This window comes from Dreissena polymorpha, chromosome 6, assembly GCF_020536995.1.
Source record: "Dreissena polymorpha isolate Duluth1 chromosome 6, UMN_Dpol_1.0, whole genome shotgun sequence".
NCBI lineage: Eukaryota > Metazoa > Mollusca > Bivalvia > Myida > Dreissenidae > Dreissena > Dreissena polymorpha.
Window position 1 is genome coordinate 30,179,393 of NC_068360.1, and position 14,547 is coordinate 30,193,939.

The window sequence follows — 14,547 nt, forward strand, 5'->3', positions numbered from 1 at the left end:
TATAACATTAGTATTCCAAAAACAATTAAACTATCAAGATATAATAACAATACTGTTATGCAAGTACTATTATAATTATGGATTATTATTTTATCAAGAAGGCGCAAATCCTAATGATTATTTGTGTAAAAAGTGAAGTTACATGTTTAAAACTCTATTCAAGATGCATCAAGATTATCATGAAACATGAATAAATAATAAAGAATCAATTACAATTATAAGCTGTGTAATTATTTCAGTATTGCATGTAGTGATTTGAAATAATTTAATGTCCTTGAACTATAAAAATAACGATTAACTATTTATAATGTGAATTTGAATTAAGACATAAAACTTAAAAGGGACATGATTATCTCAGCCAAAACTGTTCATTTAATGATCTGATTGCATTTTTTGTTATATGTTGTATTTACTTTACAATAAGCAATACAATACGAACTCTTCCATGACTTTCAATTACTGTACATTGATAGTATGTTTTATCATTCTGACTGTATTTTATACATTGTGTTCATCGACGCATGGACATGTTTCATTTTTAGGACAAAAAAATGTGAATAAACCAGTATTGACTGAACATCAATTAGTATATGCAAATGTGCGTTTTATTAATACAGTTTCAAAATTAATAAATACAATAAGTAAAACAGCATATTTTCATTGACTTTGTAAAGATTCTTGCAAGATTGATGTTTTATTCCAATGTCATGTCGTGTGTTAAAATTAACATTATATTGAACTGTATGGGTAGAGATATTGTGAAGTAATAGCAATACAAAATGCATTATTTCTACCACAAGTAAACCATAGAAGGCCCAATTTGCATACATGGGCAATCGTATGGAAACGACCCTGTATTAAATGCACAGTAAATGCGTATTAAATACACCTTTGTATTGTTTACAAAAAGTGTATACTGCATTTCAAATATAATTAAACAAAATTACTATGAACTAAAGAGTGCTTTTTTTAAATTATGTATTGGTGTTTAAGATAGAAATACACTTTTAAACCACTTGTGTGTATTTATCAGTTTGAAGCGTATTGTTTTCATTTTCAAGTCTATTATTTGCGTGTTTAATGCTGAAAAAAATACGGTGTCAATACCGCTGCATTAAAGGTAAAATAAATACACTTTTTGAGAAGATCTATTTAATAAATATATCTCAGGTTGGGTTATAAAAAGGTTTTTTTTAAACAAACAATTAAACCGTTATATTTTTTTTCCTTTAAAATGTAAGATTAAATAATATTTTTACAACCAATATGAGCTTTAATTTGTGCTCATATGTTTTAATTACACTTTATTATTTATATAAAATCATGTGTTCTGCTTAGAAATCAAAGTACTGACAGTACTGGTGTGACGATGCTTTTGAGAGGATGGATATAAAAGCATCAAGTTAAGTTTATCTACATCACCACAATCACCACAATTGTGTATGTTGGTACGAAAAAAAATTTGGTACACAAATTTTGCGAAAAAAAATTGGGTATGAAAACAAATTTGGGTACGAAAAAATATTTGGGAACACAAAAATTGGGACCGAAAAAAAATTGGGTACGAACAAAAAATTGGGGATGATAAAAAAATTGGGTACGAAAAAAAAATTGGGTACGAAAAACAATTGGGTACGAAAAATTTTAGGTACGGAAAAAAAATGGGGGAACGGGAAAGTAGTACCTGTCGGGAACTTGACCCACACTCGCACATTTTCGGCCCTTTCCGTCAAATATCAGATAAGTTCCTCGAAGGCAATAGTATGAATACACATTTCGGAAGCGGTAATGCGGTCCTACCTACGCGCGTCAAAATGTAAGCGAAATATGTACACAAGTCTGTCAGGAATGATTGAATTAACGAGGAAATCGTGTATTGATGTAAGTTTTTTGAAGAAATGTGCAGAAAATATATTAAACAAGAGCTGTGTTTGTGAAACACAATGCCCCCTGCTGCGCAGCTTTGAAGCCATATATTTTACCTTTGACCTTGAAGGATGACCATGACCTTTCACCACTCAAAATGTGCAGCTCCATGACATACACATGCATGCCGAATATGGAGTTGCTATCTTCAATATTGCAAAATTTGACCTTTGACCTTGACATTGAAGGATGACCTTGACCTTTCACCAATCAATATGTGCAGCTCTATGAGATACGCATGCACGCCAATATTGAAAAAGTTATGGCCAATGTTAAAGTTTTCGGACAGACAGACAGACGCTTTATATTTGACATTTGACCTTGAAGGATGACCTTCACCTTCACCTTTCACAACTGAAAATGTGCAGCTCCATGAGATGCACATGTATGCCAAATATCAAGTTGCTATGTTCAATATTAAAAAAGTTATGGCCATTAAAGTTTTCGGACGGACGGACAGACTGACACACTGACTGACTGACTGACAGTTCAACTGATATAGGCCACCCTACCGGGGGCATAAAAAGCAATGGCGATATTTTTCTCAGCCACATAATTGTTAATAGTTTGATATCACAAAATGAAAGTGAAAGCAGAACTGTCAAAAATGACAACCTGTCAACGTGTTGTTTTTGCTGGCACGAGTGGGCGATTACACTCAATGTGTTCACATTTTGACCATAGGCTTTGTCAATGACCTTTATAGTATGGGTAGCTTTGATATTATTTATTGCTATCATGTAACTGCATGATTGTGTATATGTTTACAATACACAAAGCATAAATAATGATATAAATATACTGATCGAGCTTATAATAATCTGAGAACTATAGCCAGGTCAATTAAGGACTTAAAATACAATTTTGTGTCCTGATTTCATGAAGAAATGACCATGCATGTCCTAGATTTCAAATTCAAGGCCCTGGTGTGACACATTGGTAGCATTACCGTTAAACTGTTACCAGGCTTATGAAATTAGTTTTTATTGAACTATCTAAGGAAATCTAAATCAGGCACTGCTTTTTCTTGTTTTAATACAGTCATAGATCAGTTGTGGCCTTTGGGTAATGACCAATTTTTGCTTACTTGTCACACCCTTAAAACTTTCCACACGTCTATAATAGCAAATCTGGATTTAGGTGATCTTCAATGGTACATTTAAACTTTAGCTCTGTTACAAGAGTGCTGGTAAAGTCCAGTCACATATTTAAATCTAGGCCATGTCAAAATCAAAGTATCAAAGACAAATGAAAGATGCGTTCATTAATTATTGTCCAGTTGTTTACTACTGCTGTAAGTTTCTATATAATATGACTGATGAACATCATGTGAGAGAAAATTCACATTATCATTGTATATCAGGTTTAGCAGCCTTTTAGATAACAAAGTATGCTAGTTTTCAATGTCGCTTCTGGGGATCAAACCCGTAGGGCTTTTAGGAAGATTCTGAAATTTTCGATCCCTCGAGAGCAACCAAACCAAAAATTAAGTCAAATATTGCCGACTCGGTTTTTTGAGTCGGTTCATGAGGGATAATGGAGCTTGATTGGTCATTGTCGGCTCTGGTACTACTTACATGTACCCCGGGTACTCTTAAGTATACTAACATGTACCCTGGGTACTCTAAGTATGCTTACATGTACCCCAGGTACGGTAAATAAACGTAATTGTACTCGGTCCATATTAGACTGTACCCGAGTTGTATTCGCGCCCAAAATCCGATGTCGTAAAACGCGTAACCGATTATCTTAAACACACTTCTCTTAAAAAAACACTGCATCAACATGCTTTTTGAGTATGTGATCCGATAATATAGAGACCATTCTACAGAAAATTGACATAAATGTGTATATATAATTATTACAAAAAAATAGTCGACAACGACTGATTTAGGGTTAAATTTCCCGGGTACATTTTAGTATATTTACCGTACCCGGGATACATGTAAGTATACTTAAGAGTACCCGGGGTACATGTACGTAGTACCCGAGCCGACAATGAACAATCGAGCGATACTGGAAGGTGCAACATCTCTCACGCCCCCTAGCATCGCCTTTAGCAGTATTCAGTTCTCAACAGGAAAGTGCTGGAGTCATTGATCCCGAGGGACAAGAAAAACAATTGATTAATGTTCGAAATAAATAATTTGATTAATGACAATTCTATTATTTGAGCCAGGTCACAGGAAAAGCGCAGTCAAATCAGTATCCAATTAAATTATTTGTTATTGTCAGAAAAACGCTTTTAAGCAAACAGCTTTCAAGCGACTGCAGGCTGATCTAGATCCAAACTGGCCACAATCGCCTTAATGTCTATTTTACTCTGACACAGTTCATTTAACTTTAAAATGATAAAAAGTACTAACACTAAGAAAGAGTATAAACCAGTAAAGAGTTTGAAATCAATGTTGAATTTCAGGACAGCTTGGTGATCTCTAATCCCCGATGAAATGTTGATATCGGGTATCATAGTCATTCAATAAGTCGCAAAATGCTCGAATACAATTTATAAAGCACAATGTGACTTATATTGATAACTAAAAATACCAGTATGCCAGTTTTGCCGTGTCAAGCCGTTACGATCCAGAAAGTCCTTCATTCACATCGAGTATACATCCTTCGAATTCCAACTATTGTTGTCATAAGCGGAGATTTAGTGAATAAATAATTCATATATCCTAAATGACAGCTTCTAAATAGCGAAACAAGCCAATTTATGCAGTAAGAAAGTTTTGAATCGAGACTCTCATGGGGCGGCCATTGTTGAATGTTGAAACACACACGACAACTCTGCTAGGAGAATGTTATCAATGACGAGCAATCTCCTACGCAGTGGCGAATGCAAAAGGGAAGTAACTGAAAAATCGAGTTATCTCAATCGGACTGGCTCGGTCTTTTACATAGGTCGCCATTGTGAAATTTATTTTGATGGTTATCATCCCTTGGACGATGCTGTTCCAGCATCGTCAAAAATGTATCTGCCACTTGTGTTTTCTGGGTATGAAATTTACTGTTACAATTTAATTGAAAGATCAAGATAAATCTTAAATCTGCACTATGCCCATTTTCTTATTCAACCTAGCTGTCTTTCTGGACTGGTCTACACAGAAATATGTTAATATGTTACTTGGCGGCATTTATAACCAACTTGTTTACGACCAACGGCACATTGGAAGATTTGCCAATTAACTCTAAACTGAACTATATTCCTAGATTTTCCCTTATTTAATTCACTTACTTAAATGCTCTTCAGCATATCTTAGTTGGATCCAGTGATTTACACATTTGTTGCTAAAATTATTTCATAATAAATCTCTGTTCCAAAGTTTGAATTAACTGTAAATCAGTGTTTCATAACAAAAATGCACACAAAAACATCATAGACATCGCAGTAACAAATAAAATGATTACATGACTCTGAAAGATTTGGTGATGTATTGGAATTTTTCACGTGAGCGATAATTGTATATGGTAATGAGCGGTAGGTCAAATTTCAATCGAAAGTCTATAATTAACCAAAACAATGTGAATTAAATTGTTATTTGTATATTCGTGTATGTGTTTGAAAGTAAAAACATAGTAGCAGTAATTAAGTTGATAATGTGACAAGTTAGTTGGATGCGCAAGCTGATACAACATGTTTCATGCATGGGAAAGTAGTAAAACTTCACCTATTGTAGTAGTAACTAGTTAACTTAGTACGTACTACAGAATCATTATTTACTAAATTCATTGATAAACAAAATATGTGTTTGTCAGAAACACTATGTCCCCTTTTGCGCCGCTTTGAAGCTATATAATTGATCTTTGACCTTGAAGGATGACCTTGACCTTGATCTTTCACCACTCAAAATGTGCAGCTCCATGAGATACACATGCATGCCAAATATCAAGTTGCTATCTTCAATATTGCAAAATTTATTGCAAATGTTAAAGTTGGGGCAAACAAACAAACACACAAACCAACAGACAGGGCAAAAACAATATGTCCCTCACTATAGTGGTGGGAGACATAAAAAAGATCTGTTAACAAGATCCTCTCAGAAGACTGCAAATATTGTTCTACCCATGAAATACAATTAAGAGTGTCCCAAGAAGCTTCTGACTTGAAGTGCAATTAGGTAAAAATAAATATGTTTAAAATGTAGTTATATGTGATAATTTATGATAAGTATGTCATTAAAATAAACATTATGTGCTGAATTTGTTTGCCTGTATACAAGAAGAGCACATTTCCAATCTTTGTCGTTATGGAACTATTTCAAAAACAATATTAAAAATATGAAAAACTTTTAGTGTCCATTTTGCTTTGTACCACAGAAATGATGCAGATGATAATTCAGCATGATGGATAAAGATAAGATATTCAAAAATTCAATTTTCACCATCTATTCATCTTTCAGTTAAGTTACTTTGACGAAGTTGAAAATAAGCCTATTCAACTGTCGAACGGTACCACACATCATTGAAATGTCTCTTCTTTGGGTAATTAACCCTTAATGTGCTGAATTGATTTCAACTGTATTATTTGCCAGTGCTGAATTGTGTTATGCTAAACAGAAGTTGTACTATATACATGTAAGTTTACTGAATCTGATTAAAATTATGACTACATGCATAATCCGCATGAAAAACGACCTATCAATAGACTGAAAAAATAATCATTACCTATAAATATGTTAGCATGGTAATAACAAGAAGTCAGTCCTTAAAATATTAAAAGTAAATAGTGTAAAAAAACACATTGTTTAACAAACAAACACAAAACATTACCACAGTTAGAGTATAGGTACAGAAAAACTATACCACGCATTATAGCCACATTTTACTTACAGCATACAGATTTTGAGATTGAGAATTTTCATGCAATTGCTGTTATCAGTTTTACTTGCAATATATCTATGTATAAAGAGTTGTTTTAATAAAAATAAATTCAATTATGTTGCCATGGTAACACAACTGAAAAGGTTGACCATTTTTCTTTGTTTAAATGATCACCAGAATTTTACATACTAGTATGTTTTGAGCTTTTTTCGGCAGACGTTTTAACATTATTTCACCAGTTGATGTTTATTTTCCAGTGCACTAAAATCGATTATTTTCATAAGAAGTAATCACACAATTATACATCCCAGAACAAACTGAATATTTGTATGATCTCTATCAAGGTTGCTGGGTATGTTGGTGGCATTATGAATAATTGACCACTTTTGTCACACATCAAAAAGGGAAACAATCTTGATCAAAATTCTACATTTAAATACAGTATAGTGATAATGTTTCTAGGTAATTTGAATAACATCACTATAAAATCGGAATTTTGGAGTTATATCTCTTGAGTTTTAGATGTTTGGCTTTGAACATTTGCAATCAATATGTCAAACATCGGCCATTTTGCTCAATTCTATTCCAATATTAATTGTTTTATTTTAAAAGCATGCATACCAATTCAGTTATTCCCATGCGGCGACCGGATATATCCGATCAACCAATACTTAACCAGGTTCATGCGGCGACCGAATATATCCGCCAAATCTTGTAGTTCATATGACCTCTATCTGCTGGGCGTTTTTCCAATAATTCCAAATTTGACATGCTTTATGCTCCTAATGATCCAATTACTGACACTGTTTTATGCAACTTTATAAAAAAAAAATCTAAGCTCATTTTAGCTAAATAAATTTTATTGCAACTTCCAGTAAACAACTGTCAACTTAGTCCGCCATGTTTGTTTAAAACAATAATGTACATGCGGTTACAAATTCTTAAACATTATTTTTTAAGAGATGTCATGCTTGTTTTCTTATCACATATGTTTTACACAAAAATTTGATAACTTATTTTAGTAAAAAGAGTTTAATTTAACAGTTTTTAGCTGTTCGCTTGCTAACAACTAAGGTAAAGAGCAAGTATTACAACCCAGTTTTTCTAATGACCCAAAACCTGATAACTGCCCAATCTGCGCCGAGAAATAATTCGCGGCGCTGATTCAGTTCTTGAACTTCAATCATTTACAAATTGACACATAATATGAATATTGTGTTCAATGAAATAATTTGGAAAGGATCGTATATATAAAACGTCAATAAAAAAATCTAGCTATACGTGTCGCGGAATAGTAAGTTTATGAATTATTAAAATAGTCCACTACGTGCTACGTCAGTCAAGTGGTATTTTTGCGAAGCACAGTTTATTCCAAATCTTAGGCTATTAATAAATATCAGAGAAAATTAAACGACTGCTTATCGACAATGGAATGTCGAGATTGCAATTCACTATCATTCGTCTTTTACGTAACCTCGTTGATAACGCTTGACTGATTTCTTGTTGTACAGCGGAGTAGGGGAGGGGATATGATATGGCTGGGAAATCTGTAACAGGACTTCTAAATAAACTTTGAAATTCACACATCAACGAAAGAAAAACGGAAAAATCAAGCAAAAAAATATATATTAAAAGAAAAACGTTTTATTTTAATATTCATATGAATTACATTTCATTATTGTTTCATAATGATAAGTAAAAAGGAAGTTCGTTGGAAAAATTCGTGACAATCGAAAATGAATTATCAATTTTCGCTAAAACTTAACAGAAAACAACAAACTGTTTGGATTGATCATTTTCGAAATTATTGTGTGTGTGGTAGGCCTATATGTTTAAATAATACTTCACATTTTGACTCGGTACTAAATCGTCCGGGAAAGACACAATGGACTATTGATAAACGTTGATTACATAGTAATGCTTTCAAGATGAGGAAACAAAAACTACCGAAACAATATAGTGTCAGGATAAGACGAAAATCGTTTCATTATCTAACCATTAATACTTTGCCGTACTCTTCAGTCGGTATGGAAGTCGTTCTTGAAAGATTGAAATGCTACTGAAATTTGCCAGTTTGCTGTAATTAACACAGTTTGACTTCAATTTTCTATCGAAAAGTATTGTGCTTAGATGTTCTATCTATTAGAAACAAAGATATTTTTATTGACACGCGTCATGTGAAAATGGGTCTTATGCCATATGCGGCTAGCGTAGCTATAGGCCAGCCTGCGCATCTCGCAGTAGGTCAGGAGCTACCTAATGAGACCACGAAACCTTGCGTGGTTTATAGAGGACAGCGCAGCTCCTGACCAGACCGCGCAACTGCGCAGATAGGGCTTTTGCAACGCAATGCAACGCGCCATAAGGCCCATGACGCGCCATTTTCGCATGACGCGGCTAGAAAAGTATGATTTGAATGTGTCGAAAGAAAACTGCATGTCGAAAGAAAACTGCATGCTAATCAAATATTTGTGTACCATATATTTTGATGAAGAAAAAACAAACTCATAATAAGCGAATTGAGGACACAAATGGTGTGATCTCCCGAAGTATTTTTTTTTTTGCAAACATTTACGTGTGGTTTGAATACACGTGCAATTAATAACACAAATTAAAGCGGTGAATATCCGACAAACAAGTGACAAAAAGCAACAACAACAATTTAAATCTTTTTGTTTTATTAAATTATTTAAAGCGTATTTTCTAACTTTATTTTAAAGTTAGGATATTATATTTTAGCGTTTCCGATCGACAAAATCGCCAATGGCAATTGAATCGTTCAGCTCCCGATTAAAGTTGAAAATGTAAAAGAAAATGGCGATTGTCAAAAAAATCAAGGTTATTCTATAAATGATATACTAGTAGTAGTTATTAGTTTAACATAGCTCGGTCAGCAGCTGTAGCGTGCACGTCGCGATCGGGGCGAGAGTCTATCGCAGAAGATTTTCTTGAAGACTCCGAAGAATCGCCAAGCGGAATGGTAATTGTCCGTAGGTGGATAGTGGTTTCACTACATCGCCTGAGGAGGCTCGGATATAGGAACTTCCTCGGGCGGCTCTGTTAATCAAGCGAGTACCGGCATCCCTCGACCCTGACGTCCTCTCCTGCTGACTTCGCTGTATCCCAGAACTTGGAAGGATCGCTATTTTTTAAGCGGAATGGTAATTGTCCGTAGGTAGATAGTGGTTTCATTACATCGCCGGAAGAGCGATGCTATCAGCGGAGATGGCAGCGAAGAGGACCGTCGTGGCGGACCTTTGGCAGAGAAACAGGGCACGATTTCGAGGGGGTGGCCATATGAAGATAATGGAAGTGTCGAAGGGCGACGGTAACCAGTATGCTCAATGTGCTGGTGAAACCGTTCTGGGGTTCGGGTCGACGGCTTGTGGCGTCTAGAGAGGCCATGCAAGAAGCGAAGCGCGTAAGGAGCGGGAAGATCTTTAATTTTCAGCACTCCCATTGCAGAGTTACCTTGTCCTTTTAAGGGCAACCAGACATGAATTGTCGTTAAATTGTCTACCAGTGCACATTAAGGTCTCATTTGCCACGGTGCATTGATATATTTTGATTGAGAATATTTCGTTGGCGAATACCCGGGCAGCCGAGGCAAATTTGACAAGCCACATTACAGTCATGTGTACTGACACAGATGCGTCACGATAAATTCGCAGGTTACTTTCTAATCGCCAAACTGTAATTTTCGCCGTCCAATCAGTTCCGAGAATGCTTATGAGCATGGGGTTAACTGGCGACGATTGTTTTTGATTTACGTCGGTAAATGAAGTAAGGCGTTTACCGCAGATTGTTTAACACATAATTACAAATTTACCATTTACGAAATATAAAACGGTAATTAATACAGTACATTAAAGACAATGTCGGGCATCATCCTCACACATTTTAACTGTAAGCAATAGTTACTTATGAAAGATTATAAGCAAATGGTGAGCAATTGAATTCTTATATATGGCTCATGACGAGTAAGTTGTTAAAACAACAACATTTAAATAATCAACGCGATAGCAATTTAATTTTAGTACATGTATATTTCGCTTTTGTATAGCCATTTGTTAATATTTGCTGATTAAAGTCATTTTGTACACATCTAAAAAACGTGTTTTTTAAGAGTTCGAAATTGTTGCTTTCGTCTGTCAAGTTCCATGCGTGAAAAGCGTGCAAATCTGTGACTTAATATAGACTTGCCATTCAGTACATTAAGTATTTTGAAAAATTTAAATCGGAATAAATGCACAGGATAAGACAGTATTGAACAAAGACCTATATAATTCGTGTATTGTATAGGTCTTTGTATTGACCCATTGAAACTGTAGAAAAATACGTTTATTTACGATTTAAACTTTGCATTATATGATACGTTCACAAATTGATGACATGTGGAGTACATGAGTTACACGTCAATGTCAGTACATGAAAATGAATAAATATGAAATGAAAATACATTAAATGAAGCATTTAATTTCAGGCGAAAATATTGAATATTTTTGACGAGGTTTGGTCGAGAATATAATACATCGCTGATACCATTACATTTATTATTAGAATTATGGTGTGGTTCATTCTTTGTTAGACTCACCGCCTTTTTCTTAACGCCAACTTAGATATACGTTGAATTTCTTTTTCTTCTTTGTAATCATAAGTGGAGTTGTGAGGCCGTCCATAAAGTATGTCAAGCTTTTTTTGACTATTTTTAATCCCCCCCCATGTCACAAACTGTCACAAAATCTTGGACCCCCCCACCCCACCCTAAAGTACGTCACAAACACTTTCCAACATTTTTTTTTATTAATACCTATTTCAAATTTAATCTAAAATATAATTCACTATTAAATCGTATTAAAATTTCAATTAAAAGAACTTTCACATTATTAAAATGCCTTTAATTCTAGAATATTTAATTGTCAACAGTTGTCACAGTTTTTCATTGAATAACATGTTTAATTCAAATATTCACTGTGGTAATCATCCATGCATGGTAAAGTGAAGTGTTCACCCATAGTTACGACTGGCATCAACGAATAAATATCCATGTGTAAACCTCTAATAAAAACAAATTTATATTTTCTTTCAACAAACTAACAATTCATAGCAAGTTAACGTTTCTACAATCATTACTATTTTAATATAACATTAAAACAAATTTTCAAACAAATCTATCTAAAAAATGGAACAGTCCAATAAATTATTTTTTCATTTACTAATGAAATCTGCGTGGAGGTTAATTGTGCCAATGTGCATAGCTATTACAAATTCGAACAACACATACAGGAGATACGCAATTCGTCTTATTTTGACATGAAACTAATTCAAATGTTTAAAAAAAAAGAAATTTATTTTTAAATTCTACTAAAGAAATGATAAATAGATTAGATTTTTTTAAATAAATGTGTGACATCACACATAGCCTGACCCATCCCAACCCCATGTCACAAACTGACACACTTTCTTACCCCCCCCCCCCCCCCCCCCCCCCCCCGCTTGGAGCGTGACATACTTTATGGACGGCCCCTAATGTGTGAATCCTGTATGAAATTATGATAGATTGTAAATTAATCAATGGCATGTCCTATTTTTTCAAAATCTCAACACTGTTAGACAATAACGAGTAAATTACATTGGTGTTGGCTTTTTTCGTGGCAGTTCGATTTGTCTAATTTCAAAATTTGAACTTCATGCCCTGTGACTGTAAGTAATATTAAAGTAACATTACTACTCAAAATCAACGAAAATTTCGTACAATATTTCGTAAAATAAAGCTAAACAATTTAAAATCATTGTTCCTTATGACTATTGTCGAACTTCAACGCCATATGTGGTCTGGCAAAAAAAGATGTTTGTGGATACAAAATGCTCGTTTTTATTATGGTTTTAACATGGTACCATTTTAGTGTTCGTGTGTCGTATCAATAGATACATTCGCAGGAAGTTAACATGGAATTTATTGTGGTCATAAATAAATAAAAACGAGCAATTTTGTATCTACAAAAATCTATGTAATTAAACCACATCTAGCGTTGAAATTGTGGCTATTGCTATCTATCTATCTATCTATCTATCTATCTATCTATCTATCTATCTATCTATCTATCTATCTATCTATCTATCTATCTATCTATCTATCTATCTATCTATCTATCTATCTATCTATCTATCTATCTATCTATCTATCTATCTATCGATCTATCTATCGATCTATCTATCGATCTATCTATCGATCTATCTATCGATCTATCTATCGATCTATCTATCTATCTATCTATCTATCTATCTATCTATCTATCTATCTATCTAATCTATCTATCTATCTATCTATCTATCTATCTATCTATCTATCTATCTATCTATCTATCTATCTATCTATCTATCTATCTATCTATCTATCTATCTATCTATCTATCTATCTATCTATCTATCTATCTATCTATCTATCCTATTTAACTATCTATCTATCTATCTATCTATCTATCTATACTGCCAAGCATCCTTTAGAGCATTATAGGAAGAGGGACATTATCGAGTCCGTTTCCTGGGAAGAACCAGTACCAGGTGTCTATGGAGGAGATAATGAGAACGCAATTTTGTATCTACAAAAATCTATGTAATTATACCACATCTAGCGTTGAAGTTGTGGCTATTGCTATCTATCTATCTATCTATCTATCTATCTATACTGCCAAGCATCCTTAGAGCATTATAGGCAGAGGGACATTATCGAGTCCGTTTCCTGGGAAGAACCAGTACTAGGTGTCTATGGAGGAGATAATGAGAACGCTCCCCGAGTGGGGAGCGAACCCACGAACTCCCGATCGTTAGGCGGACACCTCATCCACTACACCACCGCGATCTTCAATTGCTATAAGGAACACTGATTGTTTAGCTGTTAACTTTATTTTACGAACTACTTTACGAAATTTTCGTTGATTGTGAGCGTTACAACGTGCGAACATTTGCAATGCCTTCAGCGCTTTTATTGAATTTGTTTTACACAGGAAGAAGAAGAGTTTGCTTAATGTCAAAACAATAAAAATGGCCGACACACCGTTAGTTTCAAGGAATGTTTTGCACAAAAAGCAAGTGTTCATTTATTTATTGTTTTTATCACTTCGTTAATGTCTTATCTGATTAGCAATAAATATCTGCCAGTAATACCCGCAAGGGGAGTTCGGCAGTATTGAAAGATAGATAGATAAATAATATATAAAAATAAATAATAATGGATCTCAAGAAATATTATGATAATGAGGAAGAAACGTCACTCTTTAGTGCCAAATGGTTATTCAATTCAAGACAATACGTACAAGGTTGAACATAAAAAAGACAAAGTAGCTTTACATGTTTCTATTTGTTAAATAATATGTATTTGCTTTCAAAAAGTAGCATGTCTATCCGTAGTATCGGCCCTCATAATGAAAATGTATATATATATGTACTTTCGTTTTGAATTGAAATTTGAAAATTTGTTTTAATGTAATATTAAAATAGTAATGATTGTATAAACTATAACTTGCTATGAATAGTTAGTTTGTACTTAAAATTTTAATGAATAGCAGTGGGTTTTTTTCATTCAAAATCGGGTACTGGTCGTGTACGTAATTCCGGCCTGTACGTAAAAAATCGGCCACCTGTGTTTAATCATTTTCATGATCTAAAACACACATGTTTTGATTATTTTTAGAACAATCAACTTGAAAACCAACCCTAATCTCAATATTTTGCAAATTAAAGACGCATATCACTGTAAAAGTCTGCATTAAAATGTCTCAAACTTAACACAAGATA

General features: G+C 33.9%; 1 protein-coding gene across 4 annotated transcripts in view; it reads left to right on the forward strand.

Moving 5' to 3' along the window:
- The window catches only part of LOC127833827 (patched domain-containing protein 3-like), a 68,982-nt gene that overhangs the window by 5,065 nt on the left and 49,370 nt on the right, over positions 1-14,547 (forward strand). The window contains exon 1 of one of the 4 annotated variants that reach the window (XM_052359303.1): positions 13,598-13,838. The exons of the other annotated variants lie outside the window; for them this stretch is intronic. Coding sequence (XP_052215263.1) covers positions 13,795-13,838 — 44 coding nt within the window. The 5' untranslated portion in view covers positions 13,598-13,794. Of the gene's footprint in view, positions 1-13,597; positions 13,839-14,547 lie in introns of those variants that run through there. 4 annotated transcript variants of the gene reach the window in all.